We start from the raw sequence: 20,349 nt of genomic DNA, 5'->3' as shown, positions 1-20,349 counted from the left end.
CTTAAGAAACTATGTTATTATATGTAATTTGTTAATTAACAATCCACAGTGCTTCCACGTTTGGAACTTTCAACTCCTGAAAAAAGATGAGGGCACATGTTTGCTTTAAATTTCAAAGTTGTTTTCCCCAGGAGCCTAGTGGCAGATCGTCTACCAAGCATTTGGATGAGCATTTGGAATGTGAATCCGTGACAGGGTGAAGTTTGAAAGTTTATTACAGCTGCACTGCATGGAGCCAAATTCCACATCACAGTTGCACCACAAGTCACTGCACTAGCACTTGTTGGGCAATGGATGGTTATTGTCTCCCACACAATCAGATAAAAGTTTTGGCTTTTGTTATCCCAAACAGGGAAGCAGAGTGAAGGAGGTGGTGGTCAGTGGACTGTGACACTATAGGTCCTTGTGGACATGCAACCTTAGTTCTGGAATTTTCTAGGTTACTCAAAACACTAATATATGCCTATAATCTTAACTTCACTGTAATAAACTTTTTTTTGTCACAGAAATTTCCTTTGTTTGTTTTTAAAAGAGGTCTTAAGCCCTGCTGACCTAAAACCACATCCCTGAAAACCCCATGAGGTCCACAAGAGGGGAAACAAAAATCCACCAGACCTTTGGAAGTCCAGAGAGGGAAGGGGTAGGAATGCTCACTTGGTTTGGCGGTAAAATCTCCTGCTAGTCATTATCTCTGCGCACCATCCTGTGGACGGAAGTGACAATGCTCCAACCCTCCTAAGTTCCACAGACAGGGAGTCCAACTTCTCAGAACCTGTATAGATTTTTAGGGAGCTGAGCTCCTCTTATACAGAGCTAGGAGGTGCTTAGGTATGTAGCTCCTTTCCTGTCGACTTCCTAATCATCGCTGTGGGACTGGGACTCTCATTTTCAGGTTGAGCTGGGTGGGAAAAGGAGGAATAAATATACCAGCAGGAGAGCTGGGGTCAACAGAACTGGGAAGACAATCTCCCTTTCCTTCTAACTGCTGCTGCCATCTGCCTGTCTCCTGTGCTCCTCAGCCCCAGTAAGGGCGAGCCAAACAGTAAAGTCTCCTTTCCCTGCTCCCTCTGATCCTACCCCCACTATGAGTCTTAGAAGTACCTTCAGCCTCCAATCATCATCTCCTGTAAGCCTCAGGGGACTCATTCGGAACCCCAAGCCTTCTGTGGACTTTAGGAGACTCCTGCAATGAGCTCTAGCAGCTAGTTCTGACCCCATGAGCCTTAGGAATCTCTTTTATGGCTTCCTGAACCTGTAGCCCCATATAAAGGGCTGAATGGCGGCTTAAGGTATAAGGCTTAACAGGAATGTGTGACCCTCAAAATAGCCTCCTGTGGCTCATGAGGAGGGCCACTGAGCCCCGCAAGGCTTGGTGGGGGCTCTCTCCTCCAGCGGACCTCAGTAGGGCCACTAGAAAGGAGGGAAGATTTCACCCACATTATTTCTTCCCCTGCCAAGCCCACTGCTCTTTCCAGTCCCTCAGTGCAGATTCCCAGATCCCTCAAAAACAGGGCTGCCTTCCTATGGATCTCAGGAGTTCAGAGAGACTGAGTGAAAACAGGGAGTTATGGGCGGGGGGCAATACCGTACTTAAGGGGCATTTTCCACCCCCAGCCTTGCTCCCCTGGCTCCAGCAGGAGACTCGGAGAGTGAAAAACCACTCTGGCTCCCCAACTGCTTCCTGCTACTCGCTGGAGTTTCCAATGAGGTAAACATAGCTTGCGAGAGCCAACCGGCCACAATGTTCCCAATTAAAAAGCTGATAACTTATGAAATCTGTTGTACTAGACCAGTCCAGTAAACTAGATTTTCTCTTTCTCCTTTCCTTATTTTGTTGTATGGCTGGGGAGGAGGGAAAGAGGGGGACATGAGATCTGGTCTCTGAACACCTCAATTTTTAGCACATCATAATTCATGAGCCCATCTCTAATTCACTTCTAGTTACATTAAAATGTTCTACCCTGATCCCAGAGCTGACCTTATTTTGAGGCCTTGATTTAATTTTGTTAATTTTGGGGGGGAAGGGGGAGACACAGAAATTGGGTTTACAGTGGAAGCTCAGTTGCAATCCTAATTGTGCAAAGGCTGCCAGTGCACTGTAATTTAATTACCGATACATTGTTCTTTGATATAACTGGGTGTTTAGGAAAAAGATTTGGAAATTTCATAAAACAAAAAAATATGTTTGGTCTACAATTCAAATTCCAGGGGAAACGCACTGAAGAGAGACCAGAGAAATATCACAGAAAGAATAGTTTTATTTAGGCGGGTTATTTCCCCTCCCATGGTATGTACACATAGAATCATAGAATATCAGGGTTGGAAGGGACCTCAGGAGGTCATCTAGTCCAACCCCCTGCTCAAAAGCAGGACCCATCCCCAATTAAATCATCCCAGCCAGGGCTTTGTCAAGCCTGACCTTAAAAACTTCTAAGGAAGGAGATTCCACCACCTCCCTAGGCAATGCAAACACACACCTAATGCCAAGGGTAAAATCTCCAAACATGTCCATTAAATCCCATTAAAACCCCACTATAAATCACTGAGTTAAAGCTGGTTGTAAGGTAAGACACTTAGTGAAAAAAAACCCTGCCTTAAAGGATGTGGTGGGAAAAGTCCAGTCTGATGAAAGTTAAATGAAGATTTAGGTGATGTGGGGCAGGGGGAGAAAAGTAATGTTCACTTATAAGCAAGAATTCTTTAAAGACATTACAGTTATAATTAAGGAAAATAATAGTGGAAGTGGCATACTTGTTTAGATTTACAAAAATATGTGACGAGGTTCCATATCAGAGATTAGTGACTATGAGTCATCATGAAACAGGAGGTACAGAGTGGCTATGTACAAATGGCACCTTCTTTCTGAAGAGATCTACTCCCTATGTTTCAAATTCTGCCATTAAGACACAGGCCTGCCTCTGGAGCAGTGCAGAGTGGCACTGCCTTAGGACACAATTGCACACATAGATAGAGTGCCTCTACTGAGGAATTAATAGAATGCACTTCCCTGCAGAGAGAGAGAGAGAGAGAGAGAGAGACCTGGCCATGGTCCTGCCCTAAGTTCCCTCTAAGCTGCACGACTGCGCAGCAGGCTATAAAGGGCCATGCAGCCACAGGGGCCTGGAGAGGAGAGAGGTGGGCGGGGACTGGGGAGGGGAGCAAGTTGGGGCCTGTGCCTCGGAGCTCCTGCTGCCAGTGGGGAGAGAGGGGCCCCTCCCCCGGAGCTCCATGCTGCCGGTGGGGAGGGGGGCCCTCCCCGGAACTCGCTGCTGCCGGTGGGGAGAGGGTTGCGGGGAGTCCTGTGGCCTCAGCTCCGGGGCAGCCTGCACCCCAAACTCTGAACCCCTTGGCTCCACCCCTGCCACACATCACCTCAATATTGGTGCACATAATAAAATTAATTCCACACATGGATATAAAAAATTAGAGGAAACATTGCGCCCCATATCTTCCCCCTTTGAGGTAACTGAAGCACTAGAATGAACTATCTGAGGAAGACCCTTAGCTCAGGAGAGTGCAAGGACTGCAAGTGTACCTGTCCCTTACCTGTCCCTTAGGGTGAAGGGGCAACAGAGGATGTGGGGGAAGGTTTCCGTGCAAGGGTGACGCATAATCTGGCAATATGTGTTCAGAATTGTGTCTGTTTACATTGGTAACAAAAGCAAAAGGTTTTACAACATTTTATTCTTAATAGCTCTGTAGAGTTAACACAATTGAGAGAAAGAAAGCTGGATTCTATTCTGGTTTGTGTATCAGCAGAATTGTTAACTCAGTCTCCCTGCTGAATCAAATTTCCCATTTTTTTATTTGCTTGTGAAATCCCAGAGAAGACAAAGCAGAACTTGGCCTGCAGAAATACTTATCACTGTATTTTACTGATGAAGAATAAATGACAAAGAATACAGGCTACCCTTCAGATCCCATGATGAGTTTGCAGGGTTGTACACTCAGAACATTTTATATGGAGTTGCTGAAACACGATAAACATGGAAGCCCATGATAAAGCTACACTTTACAAGCTGGTGACAAAGGGTAGCCATTTTCCAATTGTAAATGGATTATGAGTGAAGTAAAGTGCTTTAGAGGACTTATTTTGTTTCTAATTTATGGTATACAAATGTGGATGAGGTATTAAAAACAAGATCTCAGAGGTTACAAATGAAACAAAAATTAGAAGTGTAGCAACTAAGAAGCAGCAATGTAATCCGATTCAAAGGGATTTGGATCATTTAGGTGACTGGGATTACAGAAGTCAAATGCAATTCAACGTAAAACAATTTGCCTGGAAACAAGGAACCAGCATATGTTATGTCCGTTAAATCAAACAATCACCTAGGATTCTAATAAGGATTTGGGAAACAATGAAAAAATATATCACTAAAGGCAATAATGCAAAGCCGTGTCGAAGTAAGATGAGGAACAGTAAAGTGTACTAACAGTGAGGTAAAATATAAAACTGAGTGAGTGACAATGTCTCTCTGTGAGACTCAGAGTAGTGAGATGTGTTTGTGCTGCTATTTCACGCAGCTGCAAGTGCACCTTAGAAATACTTGTTGGGTTAGAAAGTAAGACTGTATTCAAACCTGCTTTGTTAATGGGAAACTAGAGGTCAGGGGATTGAGGGAGCAGGGAGGTAGGAATGCAACCTTTAGTTGTTAGCTACAAGAGTTACAGTAAAAAAAGCCCTCTCCTGAGAACAGCCAACCTCCAGCCCCTAGACGAACATTTCAGAGGATGGCAAACTAGAATGTCCCAGCTCAAATGCTGAGGTAAAACATGAAAAGAGAGGCAGTCTCTAAGGTACACAGTGTGGTGCACACAGTCATTAGCTATTATTACTTTGTTTTCTTTGCACAGTGCCTTTGCATTTCTAAGGAGCGTACCTGTCTGCAGGGTCACATGACATCTTGTGAGGCAGAGCTGATGCAGTTTGTTATGGAGGAGACATACTGAGCCATTTCATGGAGATTTGTGTGGTTTCCCATGGTCCAGTCATGCTGTTATTTGCATGAGTAATCGTTAGTCACATGAGAAATCCATTGCCTCCAATACGACTATTCATGTGAATGAGGATTACTTGTAAGCAAGCTTCTGCAGAATCAGACTCTTGTTTTGTTGTTTCCATCATTCTAAAACAAAATCCATTCTAACTAAAATAAAAACCTGCTGGAATGTTTACTTTTACAAATGGAAAATATAAAACACGGCTCCCAACCGTATTTAGATTTATAGTACAATAGCTTGAATTGCAATCGGAAATGTTCTGAGTCTCAAGACTGAAAGGCCTTAGCTTTGGGAGTCAATAAATCAGTGGTGACATGCCTGAACTAACTAACGGTTGTTATAAAATTAAGCTTGATGACATACTTGAGGTAATTAGATGGACCAGAACTAAGAGACACAGTGTTAAAAGGCAATACATATAGGAAGAATTTAAGGAGGTATTTTATTTTTCAGGGGGTCGTGAATCACAGGAATGAACTTTCAGTTGAGACTGTTTCATGGTCCGAGTGCTGGGTAACAACATGAGAGGACCCCACCCTAATTAAAATAATCAGTCTATATTAAATCAGCATTTTTCAGAACAGCTCCAACTATATTTTCACATTCCTAGCCATCTCACACAGCACTCGTTCTCCAAACTCCTTCCTCCTGCAGCCCATGGTCCTTCCTCCAGGTTCCATGTAGGTTGCTACACTGCTGAAGTACCGAAGTGCATTTCAGCAAAAAACAGATGAATACATGGAATGTAATACATTAAATGGGCAGTGGTTAGCTTTGTGCTCAGGAATAGATACTCTGAATGTCAAGAGGTTTTAATTTAAACCAGCCATATTTCTCTCTTTTGCCCTCCTAATTTTTTTTTTCGGTCTTTGTGGGGTTTTTATTTAAATTTTTGATATTGCTCTTCTCTGGTACATTTTTCAAAGTTTAAAAAGTCAAAAAAAAAAAAAAAGGCTTGAGATGGAAGAGTATCACCAACTTTCCTAGATAAGAGAGGCCTAGGGACTCCTTCCATTCCTAGGCTACTATGTAAGGGTCCGATCCTGCAAACACGTATGCATGCCTAAGGATCGAGGCCTACATTTTAACAGTCCTGAAAGGCATTCATAAAATTGCTAAAAGCATTGCTTGATTAGGGACAATCTAAAGACTAGGTAACAAATATTAAACAGGGAAGTTGGCCATAATAATTTCACCAAAGAATAAAATAAGGAATAAGTAATTGGGCAAGACAATGATAGCAGAGAGCACAAAATGAGTTTAAGAAACATTTAACATGAACCGTGCCTATCCCTGCCTTACCTGTCTCCTATTACGTGGCACTAAGATCTCGACTCCAGCCTTTGTTCCACAAATGATGCCAATTTTGATCACCCATTCAAACAAGATTTCCAACAAGCACCGTCTGCCAGAGCACCCTGAAAATGTCAGCAAAGCCACCTCATTGCCTTCCTGCAAATCTCTCCCTAAAACTACCGTGGGAACTAGACAATGGTTAGGCAACTGCTTTAGTGTGACAACTTTTCATCTTGACTAGTGTCATCTCACTCTTTCCTTGTGCTCCCCCATCTATTTGTTTTATCCACTCGTCTACTGTCTTACACTTAGACTGTAATTTGCAGCGGTGTTTTAGCCATTTTGGTGCCAGGATATTAGAGTGACAAGGGGATGAGGTAATATCTTTATTGGACCATCTCCTGCTGGTGAGAGACAAGCTTGTCTCACCTACCTTCTCTCACTTAGACTGTAAGCAATTTGGGGCAGGGACTGACTTTGTTCTATATTTGTACAGTGCCTAGTACAATAAGCCTCTAGATGCTACCCTAATACAAATAAATAAAATAAATGATTATTTTTACTATTAATAATAATATTATTTTTGTGGGTACGGGAAGATGAAGATTAATTAACAATGGAAAGCATTTAGAGTCAATACAGCTTTTATCTTTTGGTAAAATTCCTGATGGTGAAGAATCTGAATACGTACATATCAGCAAGGGACTTGCTTGTAATGAGGCTATATCAAATTTTTGAAACCATAGTAAGACAGTAACCCGAATACTTGGGCACAGAACACAGTCTAAATACAGATCAGAAAGTATTTCAACTTATCTGACTGGTTAAATGTCATTGTTTTTTGCTCTTCTGTGTCCACTAAGAGAAGTCTGTAGGTGACCAGCTGCCTCCTGTTCCATAAAATATTACTCTGTGTGATTGCTGGTGATGTCATACCCATATTCACCACCAGTGGAGCATGGAAGATACATGGTCAGGTAAATCTATTATTTAACTGAAACCACACAATGCTATCAAACCATTGGATGAAGCAGTACTTTACCTCACCACAGGCAGACTAAGAAGAAAGGTCATCTTGTGGTAGAAGCATAAGACTGAGAGTCATAAGACCAGTGTTCTATTCCCGACACTGCTATAGACTTCCTGTGTGGTCCTGAGTGAACCACAATCTCACTGTGCCTCAGTTTCCCCATTTGCAAAATGGGGATAATACTTCTCTACCTATGGCACAGGAGTCAGTCTTAGTTTACTAATGTTGAAAAGGGAATTAGAGATCCTTTGACTGGAGGAGTTATACAAATGTCAAGTACTATTAATAATCTGTGTTCCAGCATGAATGAATGGTGGGAATGAAACTGTCCCACAGAACATGCTGGATTATTTTGTATAAGTAGGATGTTGGTGATTGTTTGTGATCTGTTCTTTATGGAGACTTGGGGGGGGGGGAAAGAGAAAAAATAATAACTATAAAGGAACATTGCCCTCAAATTAAACTAAAAGGATGAAAAAAAGTTTTATAAAACCTTAACCTGAATAGAATATTTTCTGTGTTTTTAATTTCAGTTAAAACAGGAATTTTTGTTGTTAGAAACGGCAGCTAGAATTTTTAAAAAGTATGAATTATATGGCACCAAAAATGTACCTAGCACTTTATAACAAAAGTTGGCATGTTCCTTCCCTCAAAGGGTCTCAGGCCACAAGCTAGCACAGTACAACAGAAGAGAGGAATATAACGGAATACAAAACCTACAATATACAGCGTGAATTTTACATTAAGTGCATTCCTTCAATACACAGATGTGCTAAGATGCCCTGGCTAGCCCCTCTAGTTCTGTTTATTTGGGGGCATTTAGCCCTAATACAAAAGTTACAACTTTTATTTTAAACGTACAACTCATTTCTAAATGCTGAACAAACTTTAACCATTATCTTTGCCCTTGGCTTCAAGTAAGGACCGATACAGAGGACTTGAAATGACCTAAGAGGAATGCTCACACTGAATAGCGTTATCAAAGGCTCTTAGTATCTCAGACACATTTACTCTCCCCTTTAGATGACTCTCCTTTTTTGTAACCTAGTCGTGTCTGTTCCTAGTATATTAGGATTGAAGTCTCCTGGTGTGAAATCTCCTTGTGTAACACTCACATTACAGAAAGTGTGATTAACTCAGCAGGTGCTTTTTGGGTCAATGAAAAAACCAACCTGTTACACTGATACGTGAGATTTCTTTATTGATGTTCCGAGCGGCTCCACATATTTGCATTCTGACATTCCCTCTTCTATTCTTAATGCTTTCTCAAGTCTTGAGAATGTAATAAATTGTTTTAGTAGTGTGGAAGCTTTAGTCTTCTATACCTTTATGGTATACTGGGTGTCCTTTTCCTTTGGTTATCTTGATTGCATATTCAGGGAACTTAAACTCTGTCAGTCTTTGCTCTTCCTCCTCTTCAATAAAACCCAGCATGTCCACAATAATGACTGTGCAAGTACAGCACACAAAAAGGAACTAGAATAAAATTAGGGAACTCTGCTTATTTATTTTCTCTAGTGTGCCCCTGATTTTTTCCCCCACTTTGTATTATATGAATGTCTGAAGCCATGATTTTTCCCCTCTTTGTATTATATGAATGATCTGAAGCCATGATTTCTAAAGAAGGATCTTCCTAAGATCCTGTAACCACAAAGCTTTAGGAAAGCCCATTGAAGGTTTTGAAGATTAAGACTTAGACCGTTGAATTTGTTCCAGTGTTAAGTTGCAAGCCAATGTAGAGTCTGGAGCAGCAAGGTAATAAGCTCCCAGTGACCTACATTGCTGTGTCAGTAGACTGCTGTATTTATTCCTAAGTATAGCTCACAGCAACCATTGAAACTGGGGATCAAGAACATGTGGCACATTTTCACCAGTTGTATATCCACCAGGATGGGGCAAAGCCTGCTGGCCAAGTGACCTCCTCTCAGGGTCTTCACTAGCGGTCGCAGTACATCTTCCATTTTGGGGGGAACTGCTAGACATGGCCACTATGTCCTCCGTTCTGTAAGATTTTCTTTTCATTTACTTTAAAAAATTAGTACAAAAAAAAAAAAACATAAGCAAAACGTTTTAATAAAAACAACAATTAATATTACTGACATCAGGACAAGATGATTTGTGGTCTGGAATAGCTCCCCTAGGCATGCTTCAGCAATTGTTATGGCAGAAAATAGATGAGTCAAGGGAGAAGACTAAAGGAATTCTTTAAGCCATAGTCTGTCTGAATCTTTGCATTTTTCCACAAACAGTGCTTGAGTCATCTGTTTTCTGACTTTTTATGATATAAGATTCTAGGAACCATAGTGATCTCAGTTTTCAGGCATACAGGTCAATTAATAGACAGATGGTGTAATTTGCCAGGAATAAATTACTTTATAGATCAAGTGTAAACTCTCTTTGTGAACGTGTGTGTGACACTAAGCCCCACATTCTTTATAGTAATATTATTATGATATGAGTATGGCATAATTATGTATTTTATGCAAGATGAGTCACATACAATATCATTGGAAAGGTTATGATTTACTGAATATGATTATCCTACTTGTATGCATGTATAGTTTTGGTATCTGAAGTTAGGAATATTGTTGATGTATATATTACAAATGTGTTTACACCTGGGGAGCCTTCCCGAGTGAGGCTGTTTGTAGCATCGAGTCTTGGCTGCTATGACACTACAGGGGCATGTGACCAGATCACCTGGTACTGGACTCCAACTTGGAATACCAGTGTTTATCCACTGAAAGGCGTGGAAACCAAGCTTGGAGACAAAGGGATCCTGCCATATGTAAAAGCTATTTAAGGCAGGGGAGTGATGTCATTGTGGTTCTTCATTGACTCCCTGCCCAAAGAGACTCCTGGAAACACCTGAGGAACAAGGACTGAACTGGGGGAAGTGCTGGACCCAGCTAGAGGGATTATAAATCTGTGAAAGAAATACCTGGGGTTTAAAGCTGTAAGCAAGTGTGGCTGGCCCCTCAAGAATCTCTGCAGACTGCTTAAATCATCATTTAGGGTAAGAATTTGCTACTCATATCCAATCTCTTTAGTATATTAAGCTTAGTTTTCATGTTTTCTTTGTTTGCTAGGTAATCAGTTTTGATCTGTTTGCTATCCCTTATAATCACTTACAACCTATCTTTTGTAGTTAATAAACTTGTTTTTGTTGTGTCTAAAACCAGTGTGTGGAAATCCTAACTGGGTGCAGAAAGCTCTTGAATATCCTTCTTCATATTGAGGGAGGGGGCGAATTTCATGAGCTTACACTGTACAAATCTCTGTGCAGTGCAAGACAGTATAATTTTGGGTTTACCCTTCAGAGGGGGGTTATGCTCTTGAGCAGCTGAGCAGTTCCTTAGCTGTAGCCTCCCCATGCAGAGCTGATCACAGCAGCCTGTAAGTACTGCAACTGTAAGTTGGGTTGTCCCTACCTGTGTGTATGCTGGTGAAAGAGCAAGCTTGGACAGCCTTGCAGCTTGTCACAGCAGCATAGTGTGAGAGGGAGCCCAGGCTGGTGGGTCACGGGGGCTCGTATTACCCCAATTCCAGGTGGCACCCCCGGGGGAACCCGTCACAGTCTGGACTTGTGTTTTTTGTTTTATTTATCACACAGCACATGTGTGCACAAAGACATTAAATAAGCTTCTAAGGGTGTCCAGGTGTGTGACTTTCAGGCAATTATACCCATCCTCACTTTTATTTATATTTTCAACATTTTTGCCCATCCACCATCTTAGATTCACAAACTGTGGCAAATTTTTCTTCAACAGTCTCCTAAACTTAAAATTAGTCTCGATGAATAAATACGCAAGCTAATTCACTATATTCACAATGATGGCCTAGAACCAAAAGAACAATCAGAAAGAAATAGGAGAAATAAATCACTCATCTGACAGCATGTTGCCTTTCAGAAAACCGGGTGATCTGATGCAACTTGCTGAGGCAAACACCACCCTAAAATGACAATATTCAGCTAAAATTGTTTTGAAAAATTTCCACTGCAAACCAAAATAAGTCTCTCCAATGATCTGTGATCAATAACATTTTTTCAAAAATCACTCTAAATACATTAAATAGTGGGCAGTGGAGTACCAGAATTGCTGTGACTCCCACTGAGTGAATGGGGAGGGCTTCAAATCATACAAAAGATGCAGCACATAGAAGAAACTGACAATATTTCTCAAAGTCTCAAAGTGTGGAAAACACCAATTTTAGTGCTTGCATAATTTAAACGCTGTTTAACAGATTTGCTCCAACCTTTCCAGAAAACGTTCACCTCTAGGCTGAGACCAAGCATGAGAAATTTCAGCCGCAAAGGTAATTTTTTGGAAAACTTACAACCTACTGAAGAGAGGGGCTCAGAACCCCTATACTTAGAACTATACTGCATCTATCTTTAACAATTAAACTAAATTCATTATTACATATATATATATATATATATATATGACAAAGTCTTATGTCTTATGAAAGGAGACTCAGGGAGCTTGGCTTGTTTAGCCTAACTAAAAGAAGGCTGAGGGGAGATATGATTGCTCTCTATAAATATATCAAAGGGATAAATACCAGAGAGGGAGAGGAATTATTTAAACTCAGTACCAATGTGGACACAAGAACAAATGGATATAAACTGGCCACTAGGAAATTTAGATTAGAAATTAGACGAAGGTTTCTAACCATCAGAGGAGTGAAGTTTTGGAATAGCCTTCCGAGGGAAGTAGTGGGGGCAAAAGATCTATCTTGCTTTAAGATTAAACTCGATAAGTTTATGGAGGAGATGGTATGATGGGATAACATGGTTTTGGTAATTAAATATTCATGGTAAATAGGCCCAATGGCCTGTGATGGGTTTTAGATGGGGTAAGATCCAAGTTACCTGGGAAAGAATTTTCTGTAGTATCTGGCTGATGAATCTTGCCCATATGCTCAGGGTTTAGCTGATCGCCATATTTGGGGTCGGGAAGGAATTTTCCTCCAGGGCAGATTGGAAGAGGCCCTGGAGGTTTTTCGCCTTCCTCTGTAGCATGGGGCACGGGTCACTTGCTGGAGGATTCTCTGCTCCTTGAGGTCTTTAAACTACAATTTGAGGACTTCAATAGCACAGATATAGGTGTGAGGTTTTTTTTTTTGTAGGAGTGGTGGGTGAAATTCTGTGGCCTGCGTTGTGCAGGAGGTCAGACTAGATGATCATAATGGTCCCTTCTGACCTAAATATCTATGAATCTATGAAAGTGCCTCCTCTACCTTGGTGGATCTTGCGCTTATTGGCGGATTTGCTCACCTTGGAGCTTCACGGTAGCCCTCAGTTTGGCCGTTTTCGTGAACTCACAGTCCAGGTCAACTCCTCCTGTGTCTGACCAGGAGTTGGGAGGTTTGGGCGGAACCCGGACCCGCCCTCTACTCCGGGTTCCAGCCCAGGACCCTGTGGAATGCAGCTGTCTAGAGTGCCTCCTGGAACAGCTGTGCGACAGCTACAACTCCCTGGGCTACTTCCCCATGGCCTCCTCCCAACATCATCTTTATCCTCACCATAGGACCTTCCTCCTGGTGTCTGATAATGTTTGTACTCCTCAGTCCTCCAACTGTATGTGTTCCCACTCTCAGCTCCTAGCGCCTCATGCTCCCAGCTCCTTACACGTGCACCACAAACTGAAGTGAGTTCCTTTTTTTAAAACCCAGGTGCCCTGATTAGTCTGCCTTAATTGATTCTAGCAGCTTCTTGATTGGCTGCAGGTGTTCTAATCAGCCTGTCTGTCTTAATTGTCTCCAGAAGGTTCCTGATTGTTCTGGAACCTTCCCTGTTACCTTACTCAGGGAAATGGGACCTACTTAACCTAGGGCTAATATATCTGCCTTCTATTACTCTCCTGTTGCCATCTGGCCCGACCCTGTCACAATATATATATATATATATATATATAATGTAAAAATACATACATTAAATTATATGTAATGCAGTAGCCAAACATAACCAAAAATGATGAGCCCTCTAAATAACAAGTAGAAGCAAATAATATAGAAACAGAAGAGATGTTATACATGTATTCACAAGAATCCATCTTTACAAATGAAAGGCTCTGACATTTGCCTAGATCAAAAATCAAAATTTACGGCTCTAGGAGATAAGGAATGAAATGTGTACAGATAACATCTAAACAGGTATTAAAAGGTTAGCAGTGCTTAAAATTGATTAGTCACCAGGACCACAAAACACACATCCCAGACTTATAGGAAAATTGACCAGATATTGCAGAAGCTTAAGCTGTCATTTTTACAAATTCTCAGTTCAGGAGAGTGTTCTGCAAGCTGCCAAGTGGCCAGCATAATTCTATTACAAGACACAAGTTCTGGGGTACTACAGAGCAACTAAATTAACATCAGCTGAGGAAAGGAACAAAAAGCTTAAAACAGTTTGAGCAGATCAAATGGAGGAAAAGTGGAGGGGAAAGCTCTGCAGCTTATTAACAGCCAGCATGGCCTTCAGGAAGGGAAAGCCATGCCTGAATATCTTTTGGGGAAACTCAAGGATTGTAGACAAAGTTGATGCACCAGGACACCATAAGTTGTACTGTAGTCAAAATTTCAGACTGTGCTAGCTTAGGTAACATTTCACATGCAAGATAATTCTCAACCTAAACTCAGTCTAAGGTATTTACTGCATTCCTTATTGGCACCAGGCAGGAAAATAAAAACAGCCAGAAATAGGTCTTTTTAGCGCCAGAAAGAAGTTAGTGCTGGGATTCCATAGGGGTCTCCTCTTTTTTAGTTTGTAGAAATACTGCTGATGAGATTACTGAAAGCAAAGTGTAAATGCTGAAGAAGTTTAACGTATCACGAGGATTAACATAAATCATGAACACCAGACTCAGGAAGGGTGAAGAACCATTTAAGTACTTGTGCTAAAACAATGGATGGAAAATGTAATTCAGTGCAGATAAATGTGCCATACCAGTAGACCTATAATTCTTTTCATGGCAAAGTATTGTGAAAATTGTGGTTTTGTCATGGTGAAAAATGTCAAAACTCAAAATCATGGAGAGGGGTGAGTGAAATGTCAAAGCACCTATTTACTTTGGGAAATACATAATACAGTAGAACTTCAGCGTTATGAACAGCTCGGGAATGGAGGCTGTTCGTAACTCTGAAATATTTGTAAATCTGAACAAAATGTTATAGTTGTTCTTTCAAAAGTTTACAACAGAACATCGACTTAATACAGCTTTGAAATTTTACTATGCACAAGAAAAATTTAAATGGAACAAGCACAGAAACAGTTTCCTTACCTCATCAAATCTTTTTTTAAACTTTCCCTTTATTTTTTTAGTAGTTTACATTTAACACAATACTGTGCTGTAGAATATTTGCTTTTTTTTTTTTTTTTTTTTTTGGTCTCTGCTGCCTGATTGCGTACTTCTGGTTCCAAATGAGGTGTGCGGTTGACTGGTCAGTTCATAACTCTGCTGTTCATAATGCTGAGATTCTACTGTACATAGTTTTATGCATAGGAAAGCAAAAGGCATGAGAGAAGGGGACTCTTCTACTCCTAGCTGGAAATAAGGAGATATTCCACTCTAGCAATTAATAGTTATCACTTATGCCACACTTTACACTTTAAAAGTGCTGTACAAATATTAACTGATCCAAGCAGTGTTCCTAATATAGGTGGTAAAAAATAGTTCCAAAAATAAACTAGCAGCAATCAGGGTGATAAACTGAAACCCTTGAGATCCTCACGCAAGGAAATAATATGAAGGGAGATATAAAGACAAAGTTCAGTAAAGCACATCAAAACAGCACTGGGCTAGTTTGTTTCTAGAGGGCACTTATTTATAGGTCAAGCGAAGCAAAGCTCTATACTCAACTCGATGGCATTTCTATCTGTGACACAATAGCTTTCGAACAACACATCTGATCAATTCAAATTTCTTTAGAGACTGTTCTAGGCATCAGCAGGCAGAACCCTATTGCTTTTGGTGAAAATCTGAAAACTGGAAAAGCCTTCATTGGAAAATCAGGCCCATAGGATGCTCATTTGGTACCACAGGCAGAGAAATCTCCACACCACCTACTGCCTATACATAACAGGCAGCAGCTTAATATGTTGGTCTCCCTCATTGGGTGTACAGTTCGGCCTACATAAGCAATGAAGTGTGTGACTCTCTAGTTTACTGCACAACTGAACACCAATGTCCCAAGTGGATGAAGAATTTAAGACAAGGTACAGCTGTATAGTTGGGAAAACAGTGTATCTAATGGTTATAGCAGGGGACTGGGAATCAACCCAAGATCTACACCAGCTATATTTCCTGCTCTGGACTGACTGGTTGTGTGATCCTGGACTAATAACCTAACTTCTCTGTGTCTTAGTTTACCCATCTATAAGTTGAGTAATTCTGGGCCAGAGCCTCAGCTAGTGTAAATTGGCATAATTCCATTCACTGCCTAATTTCAGAAAGGATAGCCAAAAATTTAACTTCACAAATCCCCTAGGAGGCAGACATAGTTGCAGTAACTAGGGCCCCAAAATTATGAGTTATTACATTTTAAGATTTGCCCAGGCATCAAGGCCCTTTAGAAAAGATAGAATGAAGGCCTACAAGAAGAAAAACCTCAGGTCTAATAGTTGGATTTCTTCAAAGACATTTCTTTTCTAAAAGAGCAAGTGCAGCTAAAGAGACTTCCCCTTTTTCCCTGTCGGTGAATGAATTAAAAAATATCTATTAAATTAATATCAAACACTGATATCTTATGGTGTGCAAGATAGAGTTGTAAAATAGGGAACTTGATGGAATTTAATATTATAATTAAAATGTGTATAAAAGGGAGGTCAACTATAAGTGATACAGCTTTGGGCAAAATATTGTAAATTTCAATGACAGGGTTTACCTCATGGGCAATCTTGTTAGAAAAGAAAGGAACTGCGTTCATATAGATTTCTTTTAGTTTAAGTGATAAAGCGAAGAAGTAAGGCTAATGTTTGCAATCAAACATATTTGTGCTATTGAGTTACTGAAATACGCCTATGCTGAAAGAGTCAGTAAATAAAAGGAACTAAAACCAAAATGTGTATTTATAAGGACACCTGACCACACTGCAAAACAAAACAAAACAAATAAACAAGCAAGCAAGCAAACCTGCAGCAGCAAGTCTCAATTGACTCAGAGTTCATGGTATGGGGCTGCAAATAGCAATGTAAACATCTCTGCTTGGGCTGGAGCTCTGACTCTGAACCCTGAGGAGGTCAGGGTGGTGGGGCTGTCAAGTTTGGGCTCCAGCCTGAGTGGAAACGTCCATACTGCTCTTTTTAGCCCTATAGCGCAAGCCCTGCAACCTGGAGACAGTTGACCCGGGCTCTGACACCTGCTGCCACAGGGTTTTTTTTTTCCTGTATAGACGTGCCCTTAGCCAAAATTAAAAAACAACAACAATACTTTCCCAACATAGTGATTGAATATATGTGTTATTTTCTATTGTCTTTGTATAATTTGATTCTGAAAACCTACATGGTTATACTGACAAGTTTTACTAGTTTATGTTAGCCAAATCATAATCCAATACTTCTTATATTCTGTGCTATTAATTCCTGTTGATAAGGATATTTAATGAAACTCTATAAAACTAAATTCATCTTTCGAGTCCTTTTCTCTAGTTAAGCAATCAAAATTAAAAGAACCATACGCAAGACGGTACGAATAATCAGTTAAGCAGTTGCTTACCTAAGGTTGGTTTTATCCCTATCTTTCTTACAGAGTGCTAAGCTGATTTACATCAGCTGTGGATCTGGCCCATTGTATGTACCTCACAAGAGTGTTGTGAAACTTAATTCATTTTGACGCGATCCTGCTCCTACCGAAATCAACTGATTTCAATGGGAGCAGGATTGAACCTTCAATGTTTGTAATGGGCAAAATAATATTTTTATTATTGCTAGAAAGATTAAGTGATCCACTACAGAGCTCTCACAAGCTGTAAATGAAATGAGAAAGTAAAAGAATAATAGCCCTTGAAAATTAATTATGGTGTTCAAAAAAGTTAGAAGAACGGGATTGCTTCTCTCTTTCAGTTAGCTGATGTTACCAGTGGATATGAATTGCATGTGATTCACATTTTTTGCAAATCTATTTATAGCTACACTTTCTTTTGTCAGCACAACCATCTTCCTCCAGTCAGGAGGTTGCAGCCACTGCCCACACTATTCCTTGGCAAAACCTCAAGGAAAGCTACTGGAATGGAAAATCAGCTCTCTCTCAAAGACTAAGTACGTCTCTTGATCCCCTCCCTAACCTAGACCCAGCATAGAGCCTGGAGATGAATGGTTTAGAACTCTGATTTCCCCAAATATTTTGGCTGTTCCACTTGGTTAAACCACGGTATGGATTACAGACCCATTATACAAAGAGACTAATACATAGTATGCAATATTAATCACAGAAGCTGTGCACCTACAAAAATTGTTCTGAGACTACAAAAATACACCTGTCTTCAGAAATGATTCCAGATGTTTATAAAAAGATTGAAAAAAATCCATAGACACATGCAACAAATCTCTAACAGAAATCTTACCTGTCACAAGCTGTTGTCCAGCTAATCCTACTGGAACCATCCCGAGGTTATTCATAGCGGTGGCCCAGGCTGTTGGATCAGTGACTGACATATTAAGTTGTGTGGTATCTATAGCTGTACTTCCCAAACCATCAGCGGCTGTGGCAAAAGAAACAAATTCTGAGTTTAAAAGTCAATATGCCACAAATTGTAACAGAAAAAAGGGTGTCTGAGACATAAATAAATCTCACCAAAAATAATCAACTTTTTTATTATTATGATACATCTTTTTGGAGCACCCATAAAATTACTAGGTGCTGTATAGCAGTAAGAGAAGATACGATCCTGCTCAAAAGAGCTTATAATTTAAGACTACCTAATCAATGGCAAATGTTTCTATGGAAATACACAGCACGAAATTTCCACATATTCAAAGAAGGGACACATTTCTCAAGACATGTACCGGGTAGTTTATTAAAGACATTTTTTAGGCAACTGTATGTAAAAAGAGGTCACACCAATTTTACTTATCTTAGGGAAAAGATTATTAAGTTCCATTTGAAAACAAAAGTTACTTATCACTAATCGTTTTAGCAACAATATTTTTGGTGGCCACTGCATAGTGCAGATGCTTACCTGCAGCCATCGTTTAAACTGGTTCCTTTTGTCGCTGACTGACTTCAAGTAGGAACGTATCCACTACTGTATTAATAACATCTTGCAATGGGAAAATATGTCTGTCACTGAATGCAGACTCCACACACAGTTCATTAAGCGCTGCAAGAAAACACAAGTAATCAGATATTAAATGCTGATTTTAAAGTCTAATTTCAAAATAGCATGCCCTGCCTGAAATCTATATGAAGTTCCTATCTACTCACAGTTGGATCTCCAAATCCAGTTCAGTTGTATACCTTCATCAGGTGTTAGTGAAGGAGTTTCAACTAACCTGGATTCTTGCTTACTGAATAAATGGTGCCCATGTATGAACCTATCAGATGTCTTGCCTCTGGCTGAAAAGCCTTCACAAATTAGGTTTTATCAGTACCTGCACAGCCACCTCGGCATGCCGGCATCAATTGAAAGGACATACTTGGGCTGCATATGAATTTTTTTAAAAGTTAAAAATTAATTGATGTTGTGAGTTTCGAGGAAACAGTTGCCTGTTAAATATGTTTCCAGGCGAAGGAATAACTTTAAGAGTGGAACACTAACCAGGAAGGGCTTGCAATGTTAAGGAAGACATACTTTCTTTAACAAACACAATATCCTGAGCCCACAAAGTGACACCAATGTGAAGGAATGGGGGCACATCCAGCCTCCAGCTGAAATGTCTTTGCTTTTGTCAGGTTTCTGTTGCAACATGAAAGGTTGCAATAAAGGTAATTCTTTTGTCTGTGACTCTTATTTGTCTGCGTATTTCTGATAATTAAAAGGATTTGAAGAAAAGGAAAATAAAGCATGTAACCAAACTGAGAGGTGACAACTTTGATTATAACAGCACCTTCAAATTCTTACGGTAGAGAGAGAGCAATATTTATTTTGCTTGAGATAAGCACATATCTAAGCCTATTTTAGGCCTTTTATGCATTACTTATGTAACAGACTGCAGTGGGTTTTTTGGAGCCTTTACAGTCTATCATGATTGCTTCACTGCTGTGTAAGAGCACTAAAAGCTTGATCCAAAGCTCATTGAAGTCAATGGAAAAATTCCCATTGATTTAATTGTGCTTGGCTGGTTCAAACCTTAAGTCCCCAGTCTTTCATCACAGAAGTCAGCTGAAGTTTTGGAATTAATTTCACTGGAAGCAAAAGGAGGCTTTAAGGATAAGATTTGCAAAAGAGAATCCAAAAATGCATATAGAGAATTTGAATGTGCAAATCTCACATTTGTTTGGGCTAAAGGCTAACTGCACAGACAAAATGTTTATGTAAACAACCAAACACACATAAGTGTAAATGTGGGTTTGAGAAAAAATTTTGGGTGCCTTTTTGGAAAATAGTTTGGAGCTCATTTTCTTTATGAAAATTACTTAAGAGACATTAAGCGTGTGGTTTCCAGTTTGTTAAGCTCAATATTTCATCTTTAGAAAAGACATAATAAAAGTGATTAGACTATATTTTAGATTAATTCTCCCCACACTTTTATCTTCTAATATTATGTGAATATAATGTAAACCAGAAAGGTTAACATGGTTGTACAAATGGCCTCCCTCCCATAAGTAATGCAGAGGCATGGAGCTATAATTACAACTCATGTCATATAAAGGTGATCACCTTAAAAGCCATACAGGTAAAAAAAAAATAATCATGTAATGTAATCAGTTAACTCTGCACATTTATAATATGTTGTAACTTACAAATGGGCACTTTTACTAAGTTAAAACATATTTTGTTCTGGGGCACGCTGGGTCTACTTAAAATCTCAATATTTATCATATTTCACTATTTGACCTTGCTATGTCATGTCTTTATTG

General features: G+C 40.0%; 1 protein-coding gene across 2 annotated transcripts in view; it reads right to left on the bottom strand.

Annotated features, from left to right (window-relative positions):
• ENOX1 (ecto-NOX disulfide-thiol exchanger 1) overlaps positions 1-18,026 on the bottom strand; it is a 194,554-nt gene extending 176,528 nt beyond the window's left edge. The window contains exon 1 of one of the 2 annotated variants that reach the window (XM_077811882.1): positions 17,894-18,026. In XM_077811882.1, the coding sequence (XP_077668008.1) occupies positions 17,894-17,984 (91 nt within the window). In that variant the 5' untranslated portion in view covers positions 17,985-18,026. The remainder of the gene's footprint in view (positions 1-17,893) is intronic. The other variant, XM_077811890.1, reaches the window with a different exon arrangement.
• Positions 18,027-20,349: the final 2,323 nt, after the last annotated feature.

This window comes from Eretmochelys imbricata, chromosome 1 (genome assembly GCF_965152235.1).
Source record: "Eretmochelys imbricata isolate rEreImb1 chromosome 1, rEreImb1.hap1, whole genome shotgun sequence".
Lineage (NCBI taxonomy): Eukaryota > Metazoa > Chordata > Testudines > Cheloniidae > Eretmochelys > Eretmochelys imbricata.
The sequence above is the reverse complement of the archived record's forward strand: the minus strand, read 5'-3'. Positions and strand labels throughout refer to the sequence as shown.